This window comes from Cucumis melo, chromosome 8, assembly GCF_025177605.1.
Source record: "Cucumis melo cultivar AY chromosome 8, USDA_Cmelo_AY_1.0, whole genome shotgun sequence".
NCBI lineage: Eukaryota > Viridiplantae > Streptophyta > Magnoliopsida > Cucurbitales > Cucurbitaceae > Cucumis > Cucumis melo.
In genome coordinates this window covers 25,640,968-25,653,084 of record NC_066864.1, presented here as the reverse complement: position 1 = coordinate 25,653,084, position 12,117 = coordinate 25,640,968, and the positions used below count along the sequence as shown (strand labels likewise).

At 35.6% G+C, this 12,117-nt stretch overlaps 1 protein-coding gene across 3 annotated transcripts; it reads right to left on the bottom strand.

Moving 5' to 3' along the window:
• Positions 1-7,177: 7,177 nt before the first annotated feature.
• Positions 7,178-11,688, bottom strand: LOC103501500 (2,3-bisphosphoglycerate-independent phosphoglycerate mutase). Of its 3 annotated transcripts, none has more exons than XM_008465091.3 (10): positions 11,341-11,688; positions 11,004-11,181; positions 10,574-10,701; positions 9,932-10,082; positions 9,624-9,827; positions 8,666-9,090; positions 8,249-8,441; positions 8,058-8,153; positions 7,796-7,951; positions 7,178-7,616 (listed from the first exon to the last, which is right to left on the bottom strand). In XM_008465091.3, the coding sequence occupies exons 2-10, from the start codon at positions 11,163-11,165 to the stop codon at positions 7,452-7,454; spliced, it is 1,680 nt and encodes a 559-aa protein (XP_008463313.1). In that variant the 5' UTR covers positions 11,166-11,181; positions 11,341-11,688; the 3' UTR covers positions 7,178-7,451. The 3 variants fall into 3 exon arrangements, with proteins under 3 accessions (XP_008463313.1, XP_008463314.1, XP_050944241.1); XM_008465092.3 differs by having other exon boundaries at positions 11,004-11,197; positions 11,341-11,448; XM_051088284.1 differs by having other exon boundaries at positions 11,004-11,220; positions 11,341-11,406.
• Positions 11,689-12,117: the final 429 nt, after the last annotated feature.

Below are 12,117 nucleotides of genomic sequence, written 5' to 3'. Positions count from 1 at the left end.
ATATTTGAATATAAAGCCGACCAAAGTTTGACTTTTCAAAGTCAAAAGTCAACACTTTGATGTTGACTTTTTACAACTTTGACCTTTTCCATCAATTTTGAGCTTCCAAATATGAATTCATATTTATATTTTTAATATTTAAATCATATTTAAACTATAAAGCTCTATAACCGACGGTTATATCACATATATTCGTCGGTTTCTCTCTCTCTACCTAATTTGAACAATTTGAATTATTCCAACATATTGTTCTAAGTTAATTCCATATGAACTAGCAGGGGAACCTAATGGACCTATAGATCATAGGCTCCAACGATCCGTGATTAACTGACTAAACTCTTTTAGACCTAGTTAATCAACATTTGTTAACTAACGAGTCATTTTAGTAAAGTCCCGTAGTTGCACTCCCCTCACTATAGATATATTTGTGTCCAACCTATAAACCGAATCCCTCTCGGGCCAATGAGAGGAAGGGATCCCTTATTTAAGACTTGGATTCAGTCCTTAAGGAACAACCTATCTACTAACTCTAAAGTAGGTAGGAGTGAAATTCCATCTTGCACCTTATGTCCCTAGCCATCCACCCGATTTTACCCATGAAATGGAAAGCTTATTGGGTCAGCGCTGTTAAGCCGCCCTCACCTATGAAGATCTAAGAATAATACCATTTGAACAGAAGTTTATGGTTAGTTCAGGATTAAGATTAAGTTATCTAGGTCATCATAATCGAAATAGTCAATTTATATAGTCAATGGTGTTATAACTTAAAAGTGACTATTTAATGGTTTCAGTCTTATGCAAACTCTTTACATAGGATGCCCCCACTCCCATGTCTTTACATGAACGATTTAGGATCACATCGTTTGTACTAACTACAGAGTGAGCCGCATCCATAGTGTTCTCGAAATAAGGCGCCCAACCTTATTCATACACTATAGACCGTTTGGGCTATAAACTCAAACTTGATCCACATTTATGTCTCTACATAAAGTTCAAATCTGCACTAGATAGCCTCGAGACCTTAGTTATTTGATTCAGATTATAGTATTCTATTTTCACTAATAAGTTCTGAATAATCACTTTATTGAATAGAATACAATTTTAGCTACAAACTACGAGTTTTAGGACATAAATTCCAACATATTCATGGAGTAAAATTAGCATTTGAGATGAGGAATATAAGACTAATTACACATGTTTATGTTCTAGGTCTTTAACGGTAGACAAGAGTTGGATGAAACTTAGGAATAAATTATCAGTTGAGTATTGGGAGGGAGTTTTTCAATTCTTAGAAATTATGAAGTATCATGTCGATGAGGACGGGCAGATAAGGTGTCCATGCAAAAGATGTATGAACTTGAATTGGGACTTATTAGTGGGTGTGGAAAGACATTTATTAACGATTGGAATGTGCCCCTCCTACACAGAATGGGTGTGTCATGGAGAGGAAGTGAACTTATATAGAGGTATAGAAAGATTTGGTAAAGGAACTAGTAGTGACTCTTTCCATGAAGGAACTAGTAATGACTCTTTTCATGAAGGAACTAGTAATGACCCCTTCCATATTGAAGGAACTAATAATAATTTGTTTTCTGAAGACAATCAAATGTTGGATATGCTACATGATTTACAAGCTCTGATTGAAAATGAAGAAGAAACGGCAGATGAAGGTTTGGAGGATGAAATGTCGTTTAATAGTCGTGTAGAAGAGGAGATGATGAATATATTTTAGAAGTTATTAAACCAAGCACGTCGTGAGCTATACCTCGACTGTTTAGAATTTTCATCCTTGAACTTTTTGGTTACGTTAATGCATGTCAAGGTTCTCAACGGTTGGAGCAACAAGTTCTTCGATATATTATAAGAATTGTTAAAACGTGTGTTTCCAATGTATAGTACTACGATCCCTAGTTCTTTCTATGAAGCGAAATGAAATTTGCATGACTTGGGCTTGGGGTACTAGACTATTCAAGCGTGTAAGTACGGTTGTGTATTGTACTAGAAGGAGATCACCGATTTGCAACATTGTCCAACTTGTGGTAAGTCTCGGTACAAGGCGAGTCCTAACAGAGGGGAAAAAATTCCTTACAAGTTATTGCGACATTTTTCATTGATATCCAAACTATAGAGATTGTTTGTATCGCAAGAAGGCTCGTTTGAAATGAGATGACATAAGGATAGACGAGTCAAAATAGAGGACGTATTGAGACATCCAACTGATGTAGAGAGGATTGAAGCAGGATTATGAATTTCTTGAGTTCACTTCAGATCCACGAAACGTTCGTTTGAGATTAGCTTTTGATGGGTTCAATCCATTTGGACATATGAGTACCGTCTACAGTATATGGTCTGTGGTGTTAATTCCTTACAATTTTCCACCTTGAAAATGCATGAAAGAGTACAACTTCTTCATGTTATTACTAATACCCGGTTCAAGATCTTCTGATAGGAAAATTGATATTTACCTTCAACCATTGATTGAGGAACTGAAAGAGTTATGGAGTCTTGGTTTTCGTACGTACAATTCTCTAACGAACGATTTTCTAAATGTATATGGGATGTACCCAAAGTGAAAGATGTTCAGGATCAACAACTGAATGTGCTCGAAATCATTGGCGATCATCGTGTGGCTAATGACATTGTGGTCGACACCTTGTGCAGACTCGACGTTGATCCAACAGTGATGGAAAGACCAATTGTGCATCATGTCGTTGATAACTTTATAAACGATAATGATGAACAATTATCTATTCAAAGCGGATCAAGCGAGATGAATAACAATAAATGATGAATCACGTATTCACATATATTTCATTTTTTATATATATTTAGTTTCAAGTAGTCTCACATGTTTAATTCATTTTGGTTTATATGTCCTCCTAACTATGTCTAATTTCCTTACCGATTTCGACAAGAGTGACTCTTTTTTTTTTTTTTTATCGCCGAGGAGTTTAATAACATAGAGGTATGTAATCGGTGGGCGACACGTCAGGTGAGTCATCGTTACAAAAACAATTAATTGCATAAGGCCTTTTGATTTGTTTATGAAATTATTTTGTTTCCATAGATACCTCTCAACCTACTACTCCCACTTCTAGGAGATGGGAGCACTTGAGGAACTTGGAGTTGGATAGATATGGTGCAAAAAACGGGAAGATCCCTATATTTATCGCTCCATGATAGGATAAGACGATTTCACTACGCATTGTTCGCTTCAGCAGTACCATTGGCGTGTTAAATCAAGATACTTTTCCAGTTCGCTTTCTTAAGTGGACTGACGTTACATTAGAGTACATCGAGCTTGCCAAGGGCGATTTACAGGTAAGTTTTTAAATTACCCATACATATATGTTACCTATACGTATATATATAGAATCAATCCTAATATGTATGTTCTTTTCTTTTATAGCAATAGTTCGTGCTGGATTTTACAGATCCAACACTTACTCGGTTTGTTTTGCATCAAATGTTCACTTGCTAGAAGGAGTTCAAGGGACAGAACCACCATCATTTTAAGAAGTTCAGTGATCCTAAACAAGCTCGTGCCAACCCACCCCTCAGATTGAGGATGCGTGTGCAAGATTGGCACTTCCTATGCAACCACTACCTTACTCGATAATTTTAGGTGATTTAAAACTTTTATTGTTCTCAAATAGTACTTCATTTTTTTGTATGTAACAGTTTTATTGTTTGGATGTAGGAGCAATTATCGATGAACAGGGTTGATAGAGCAAACAACCCTACAACCATAGTAGCGGCTTCAAGTCGTTTCTACAACAACAGTAGGAGCTTGTTAAACAACGAGGTCATCTAATCGACTGTGTAAATTTATTCAAGAAAACACACACTCGAGGTGGTTAGTTCATTTCACCGACGACTGCGATGCTCATGTAAGTTTCTAAGTTGTCTTTTGTCTTATTTCACATAACATTTAATTTACACTTTTTAGGGGTGTAATCGGGTTAGGTTGGGTTGGGTTAGGAGACATTTTCAACTCAACCCATATTTTCGGGTTATTTGGGTTGGCAACCCGAATAACCCGATTAAGTTTTCAACCCAACCCAACCCAACTCGTAAAATATGGGTTGGGTTGTCGGGTTGTCGAAACTTGAAAGCTGAAGAGACGGATGAAGAAGATGACCATCAAATGGTCGTTGGAAGATGAAGAGTCGGACGACTGAGAAGACTGAAAAGGGAGACAGATGACAAGGAGTGGAAGAATGCTTAGATCTGACGGGCGACGAGGAAGAGGGAGGAGACGGTGGAGAGTCAGACGAGATTTGAAGATGAGATTTCAAATCTGACGACCGGACGACGAAGAGGAGACTAAGATTTGACGAGATGAGAAGGGATGACGGCTAAGAATGACGAAGAGAGGAATGAAGGAGAGGGAGGAGATGCGAGAAGAGACTAAGATTTGAAGAGATGCGCACGACGTGAGGGACGACGGTTGAGAATGGAGAAAAGAGGAATAGAGGAGAGGGAGGAGATGTGAGAAGAGAAAGTCTGAAGATTGAAAAGAGAGGATAAGGGAGGAGACCTAATTTTTTTTAAAGTTTTATTAAATAAATAATATAAATATTAAATATATATATATATATATATATATATATATATATATATATATATATATAATATTAATTCGGGTTGGGTTGAGTTGAACCGAATTTTTCAACCCTCCAACCCGAGACCCAACCCAACCCAAAAAAATCTAATTTTTTTCAACCCAACCATATAATATGGGTTGGGTAGTCCTGGTTGTCGGGTTACCCCGGGTTATTCTTACACCATTAACACTTTTACTTAATCAATAAAAAATTTATTGCAGAATCAAATGTTGGAAAACTAGTCCCAGCCTACCCCAAAGGGTTCTCAACCACTCTTTAGGACGAGATATGACAGACAGTCTTGGGCAGACGACCGAGCTACTCGAAAGGTCTTGGTTGGGGCCCTAGGCCAAAGTCCCGACATCTGCTTGTAGTTCTTTATCTACATTCCACGAATGAAAGATGGCACACGCCAGGGAGATTAATGAGCTAAAAGCTCATATTCAGGAAGTAGAAGAAGAAATTAACTAAAAGCACAAACAAAATGCTCGCCAGATGGAAGAAATGAATAGAATGATAGAAGAATTCACTCGGACTTTGAGAGGATCTTGATTTCATTGAGGTACGTAATTTCAACTTTTACGTTATTTAATTTCTTATTGGCGATATATATTTAGACTTAATTTCGAGCCGTTGTAGGTTCAAAGGCATGGGGAACATTATAAACGACGCTTAGATTAAGATTTTAGTTTGTCGTTTTTTGTTTTCATTATTCATGTAGTTTCTAAACCATGAACGCATATTATTGGTATATTTGAATTAATTTTAATATAAATTTTATTTGATATTTTATTAAATTTAAGTTAATTATTTTTAGTGCTTGAATTAACTTAGATCGAATTTGATTCCGATAGCAAAAAAAATATATATATATATATATATATATATATATATATATATATATATATATATATATATATATATATATATATATATATATATATATATATTTTTTTTTTTTTTTTTTTTTTTTTTTTTTTTTTAAAAAGGTTTTCCTGAAGCATCATATGCATCGCGAATGGATGCCACTGCTGACGCCGCGTCAGTGGTTCATGTACACAGACGTACAAGAGGTCGTCGGCATTACCCCACTGTCGACGTGTTGACCATGTTAACGAATAGTGTGTCGGCATTACCCCTTTGCCGACATCATCTCGTTTCTACGTCGACGTTGCCTTTCATGATGCGTCACTCACGACACGTTTGTCGATATCTGTTTCTGCATCGACATTGCTTTTTTCAACGCAGTTTTGATATCTGGCAACGTATGTATGCATCCACAGAACCCTTACATCTTGTATGTGAGTTGCCCTATCCTTACTATGTAATCTGAGATAAGATGCCTCATACTTGTTGTATAATCTAGTATGAGATGCCTTATACTTGCTGTGTAATCTGGTATAAGATGCCCTTTGCTTGCTATGTATTCTATACTTGGAACACGCGTTACTCGTGATGGAATTGATGAAAAAGTTTGTTGTTGCGTTGAGACTACTCCACCCAGCCACAACTCAGCAAAAGTGTATGGTAAACGGGTATACAAACTTAATTAAGTATGTAGAATGATTATGCAATATAATCTATAAAACATGGTACGCGAAATGTTTTCCTATGAGATATAATTTATTGTGAATAAACCACAAGGAAATGACTTCTATATGATTTATAATTACTTGCCAAAGAGAATTAAAATAATTTTATCTGAACTCATTTTCCTGTTGAAAGACTTATGTATATTAGACATAGTTTTGCAAAAAGAATTGCAATGTGTTGTGGAAGAAATTTATTTATTAAATGTGTTAATGAAAAACCTCACTCACTAGACATTTTTGTTGAATTTTTTCAAATATTTTGTTTTATTCCCCCTCCCCCAAGTAGCGAAGGATATCCATTGTTCGACTTGCAATCTTGACCGCCTACCTTTATCACATATAAGTCGCATCATCTTGGTAGTAATTATTGTCAACTCACATAACATGTAGTATTAGGCGAGCAAAACAAAATGTTGTTTCAAGACTTATAAATTTTCATAGCAGGAACTTTTTTACTTGTTAAAAATGTACTCTTTAAATAGTAATCATTGCAGTATTTATTATTTCTAAATAAGTTCTTATCTCGTGTTAAAATTTATGTATGTGTTTATTTTGCTTACTAGGCATTCAATAGGAGATTCGTGTTGGATGTCTAAACAGTCACACTTCCACACGATCGCACATATTGATCTCGAGGTAGGACGTGACATTGATGAACCTTATTTTTTATGTGCTCATGTATTGTATACTCTTTTTACCAAGCTTATCAATCATAATAAATTCATATTTTGCTAAGAACATATTGAAAATGTTTTTAACTAAGTAGGCAAATTGTGGTGATATATGCGTAAACTAATTTGAAACACAATAACTTAAAGATACAAAAAAATTAAAGATACAAAAAAATTACTTTGTGTAATTAAGAAGATTTAATAAAACAATTTAAGATTTAGGTACCTAAATCTTTTTTCAAAAAACACTGCTCCTACCATCACTTCAAAAGACCATAAGAGAATTCATCAAAGTTAAGACAAAATATCAGCAAAAACTTGAAAATTGGAGGGTTGTTCAACCCTCAATTTAGCTATTCAAATCTTCAGAGTCAACAAAATTTCTCAGTTGTTATATCCTCCCCCTTTCATGGTCTAGTTTAACATAGACTGACCATAAACAAGGAACATGAATCCAAGGATCAAATAGGGTTACTTATTCCACAACCTAGCATGCATAGCCATTGCTAGTCTTCTCTCTGCTCGATTGATTGTAAAAACATAATCTTAATCGGATAACTGAACTTCCCATCTCACTCAGCTTAACCATCGACAACTTCAATTAGGGTCGTCTCATAGTCGCTTGGAGCTTCATAGCCATGGAGATTAATCACAGTTGCAGCAACATTGGCCAACCCTCCAGTAGGAACATCATTACGGAATCTAACTCCAGGGGCCAGTCCTGGACCTCCAATCGCAATAGGAACCTAAAAGTTCAGAGATTGAACAAAAACAAAGTTAGTACGCATCCTCCTTTGGAATTGTATTTTTCCAGTTCAGAAACGTTGTCTTCATCGAACTTAAGAATTAACAATTTCAAATGAACCATGTCGATTCGATCAAAGATCTCCCAAGGACAACATAATTTGCAGTCCAAAAGGCTTACCGGCTGAAGAGTGTGAGAAGTGAGGATTTGAATTTTGCCACTTTTGTCAAGAAGAGGCTCCCCAGACTTGCTTCTCTTCACCATGTCCTCTGCATTTCCATGATCTGCGGTGACAACGTAAATTCCCCCTACTTGTTCAATTGCATCGAGGATCATCTGCAACCAAGGCTCTCAAACAGTAAGCCAATGGGGAAAGGGATTCGGAAAAGATCAACATACAGGCACAAAAAATGCGACTCATTTGTGAAAATCTAACACGTACTTTTACAGCATCATCAGCAGCCTTGCAAGCTACAACAGTGGCCTCAATATCACCAGTGTGACCCACCATGTCACCGTTTGGTAAGTTAACACGTACCTATTTAACATGTGAATCAAAAAGTGGACAAGTCAGAACAAAATCCAACTCCGATATTCAGAGGTTATGTGAAGTTTCACATACTAATTTCATACCTGGTGGAATTTCCGACTAAGAATTGCATCTCTTGCCTTCTCAGCGATTTCTATAGCCTTCATCTTTGGCTGAACATTAAAAGTGATCCCAGAATCACTAGGAATCTCCACATATTCTTCCATTTCTGAATTGAAATATCCAGAACGGTTTCCATTCCAGAAGAAAGTAACATGACCGAACTTGACAGTCTCACTGTATTAGAAGGGAAAAGAATAGTTCACACCAAATTTAGTAAAGTAAGAAAGGAATAGTTTCATGAAACTATTAATAAAAGATCAATTTTGATTTTGCAGGGTCAACTGACTTCTGCACCTGAATAAAGTTAACTACACAAGCAAAAATAAATGGAAATATAGAGCAATCAGATCTTAGTACCACCCAAAGAAACAACGAATAAAAAAATGTCTATTTTTCACCTGCAGGCAAAGGTCCGAACACCATTGTGCACAAGATATTCCCCAGATGTTCTCTCAATCTCTGGAGGAGAAACAAGGTAATGGCTTGGAAGCTTCAATTCACCATCATACTGGAGCATTCCAGCATAACGAATTTTAGGGAACCTAACTCGATCAAATTTATCAAAATTTTCATACTCAAGGGCCTTGGCAATCATAACCATTCGATCTGCTCTAAAATTGAAGGTAACTACTGCATCACCATCAACAATTGGACCTACAGACTTCCCACTATCATCAACTATGACGAATGGAGGTAGATATTGATCATTTGCTTTGGGTTCCGCTCTTAATGTCTTGACAGCTTCCAGAGCATTTTTGAATTTGTGTGGTGCTTCACCAAGCACTTGTGCATCCCATCCTCGCTTCACAACTTCCCAATCGTTCTATAATTAACAAAAACAGTTATTTCCAGTCTTCCACTTGTCTAGTGACTTGATATTTGGATTTAATATGATCCATGCAAAAAGAATTTCACAGGATAGTGGAAGTACTCTTTTAATCAAACTTTTATCATTCTCATGAAAGTTGAATTCTGTGCAAGTATGCATATATTACCCATTAAGTATAATCATTACATCTTTAAAGCTACAATAAATCAGAAGCCGCATCTAAAATATTATGAATCAACGACCCCCATATACAAAAGTGATTTAGCATGCAATTTTAAGACAAGTGTTGATGATAGGTGAACTTATTATCGTTTACTTAGTATGGTGTAATATTACTATAGACTTGTAATATGATAGATAATACAATTCAAAGTGAACGTTGTTAAACGCTTAACAAATTCATAAACTTGTTTTTGTTTCAAAGAAATCATTCGCATCCTTCCTTTACCTATGTCTTAAAATTTCAATAAATGGCACATTGTGTTGAGATCATTCTAGTATAGTAAGATTACTCAGACAAGATGTACCTCATAACGATCCATAGTCACATACATACGGCCTCCACCAGATGCTATTTGTGCATCAATCCCTTTCTCACGTAATTTGGCAAGATCATTTTCAAGAGTCTCTACAAAGCCTACACTGGAGCCATCCAAAACATCACGCCCGTCTGTAAGTATATGGACACGGATTCTTTTAGCACCACGCTCACTTGCTCCTTTGAGTAACAACTACATAGGGAAAAGGTTTAGATATTCATTAAATAAGCATTAAACCACGATAAATTGGAAAAGACACATGGAATGAAGAACCATTGGAAAACGTCAATGCTTACCTGAACCTGGTCTAGCCTAGAGTGCACTCCACCATCACTCAGTAATCCTATAAGATGCAAAGTGCCGGTCTCAAAGGATTCCTTGATGTATTTGAAACCTTCTCCCTCATATATTTTTCCAGATTCAAGAGCAAGGTCAACAAGCTTTGCACTGCATTGAAAATAAATTAATTTCAAGTTTCATTAATGAGAAGAAAAATGACGTTTCATAAAATCAAATTCATCCTTCTATTATATAGCTGCTTCTAATTGAGTTTAAGTATGCATTGTTCAATTTAAAGAACTCCTTATCTATATACATTGCCAAGAGGGAAGCCTTTCTCCCTTGTTTCCATTTCCATGCATGCTTTCTTTCTAATAAAATAACTCTTCTCACGATTAAAAATGGGTCAATTCCACAAAGAATGGTCAACCTGAACGGTTCCTAATAATCACAACAGATAAATTACATAGTTTGTCATTGGTTTAGACTAACATTGAGCCTTTGAGTCTTAAAACATGTAATTTTCATAAGATTTCTCATACTGCTACAGGTAAAATGGAATTTTTATTTCCTAATGGATTAAACAATAGTCGATGAATAACTCTGTACCAATAAGTATATGGGGCAAAACGACGAAAACAATAATAAGATAAGCTCACCCTTGAGCATAAATACGTCCAGCACCAAGTGCATTATGTCCAACTTCACTGTTACCCATGTCATCTTCAGTAGGAAGTCCTACTGCCTTGCCATGCGCTCTGAGCAGTCTCCAATGCTCAGGTGCTCCCTATCAGAAGCAGCAGACAATCAATCAACATATTTATAGGACACCCAAATGAATTTTCAGAGTTCAATCTTCACTTCAGATTTAGAAACCGTAAAACGCCACAGAATTTCTTGTTCAAACGAGTGTGATTATATGGAATCTACAGTTTCACAACAAAAACAACCGAATTCGTTTGCAAGAACCTCAAAATCTGAGATGAATTCGATAAACAATATCTCTTTGAATAAAAAAAAAATAAAAGAAACACGAAACGTGTATCCCAAACACGAATCAATAAAGACAAATCCCTAAAATAAAACTACCTTCTTAAGCGAATCCATGGTGGGAGTTTCAGCAACATGGATACAATTGTAGCGATCTGGGTTGGCTTCACCCCACCCATCCAAAACAATAAGACCAATTATCTTATCCTTAGGAAGCTTAGGATGATCAGGCAATTTCCATGAGAATCCAGAACTCCCCATCGCGATTAAATTTCTTCTGAAAAAATCAGATCCTACTTAAGAACAACATCACGGACTAACAAATCACAATTAATAAGCAACAAAAGAAAAGAAAAAAAAGGGGTGAATCGAATCTATCTAAGAACCATCTAAGAACCATCTAAGAACCAAAAGGCAAATCAAAGAAGCAACTTACGAATGAAAAGGGCAAAAGGGAGAGGTAAAAGGCAAGACCCAACTTTTATGAGAGCAAGAACAACCCTAAATCCAACCGTATGCAGTATATAAAGGAAGATCAAGGGTATTTGAAATGGAAGATGCTCAAAAAATGGAGAAAAAAAAAAAAAAAAAAAAGATGGTTTTTAGAAGCCAGCGGATTTCATGCCGTTTGATTGAGAAACTCTGTGGATTGAATCACAGCCTTACAAGTATTTTTCAGTGTTATTTATTTAATATTTTTCAATTTTTATAAACATCTCTTTCGAACTTCACGCCTGCTTATGCACACTGCCACTTGGTCATATGGGTGTTTTCTTCTAAGTACAATTTGAGACAGTGATTTTAACGAGTGTATATCAGCTATGTTTTTTATTATGAGTATTTTTCCTTTTTAAATTTTTACGCTTTTTTAATTAATATATTCGAATTTGACATGTCAATCAAATAGATCTTGTAATTTTTATGTCACTTTAAATATAATTTTATTTGATCTCTCAAAATAAGATATTTTCAGTTTAGAGATCAAAGGTTCAAACTATTGAACAAAAAGTTATAAAGTTTGATTCTTATATCCTCTATTTTGACACATGCTATGGATATTTGAGACAATAAGTTTAATTCTTTGATCCGGTAGAATTGTTAAATAGAAGGAAGAGTACAACAAAAAATTTAACTCACTTGATTTATTGGTTTTGTTTTGAATTTAGACCAATAAAATCTAAATTGGACCAACAACAAACCAAACCAAATATAA

Excerpts from the sequence above, each read along its gene's own strand:
- LOC103501500 (XM_008465091.3), bottom strand. The coding sequence starts at position 11,165 with ATGGGGAGTTCTGGATTCTCATGGAAATTGCCTGATCATCCTAAGCTT. Across the intron at positions 9,828-9,931 it reads CTAGGCTAGACCAGGTTCAG|TTGTTACTCAAAGGAGCAAG; the intron begins GTAAGCATTGAC and ends TTCCCTATGTAG. Across the intron at positions 7,617-7,795 it reads CTTCTCACACTCTTCAGCCG|GTTCCTATTGCGATTGGAGG; the intron begins GTAAGCCTTTTG and ends CTGAACTTTTAG.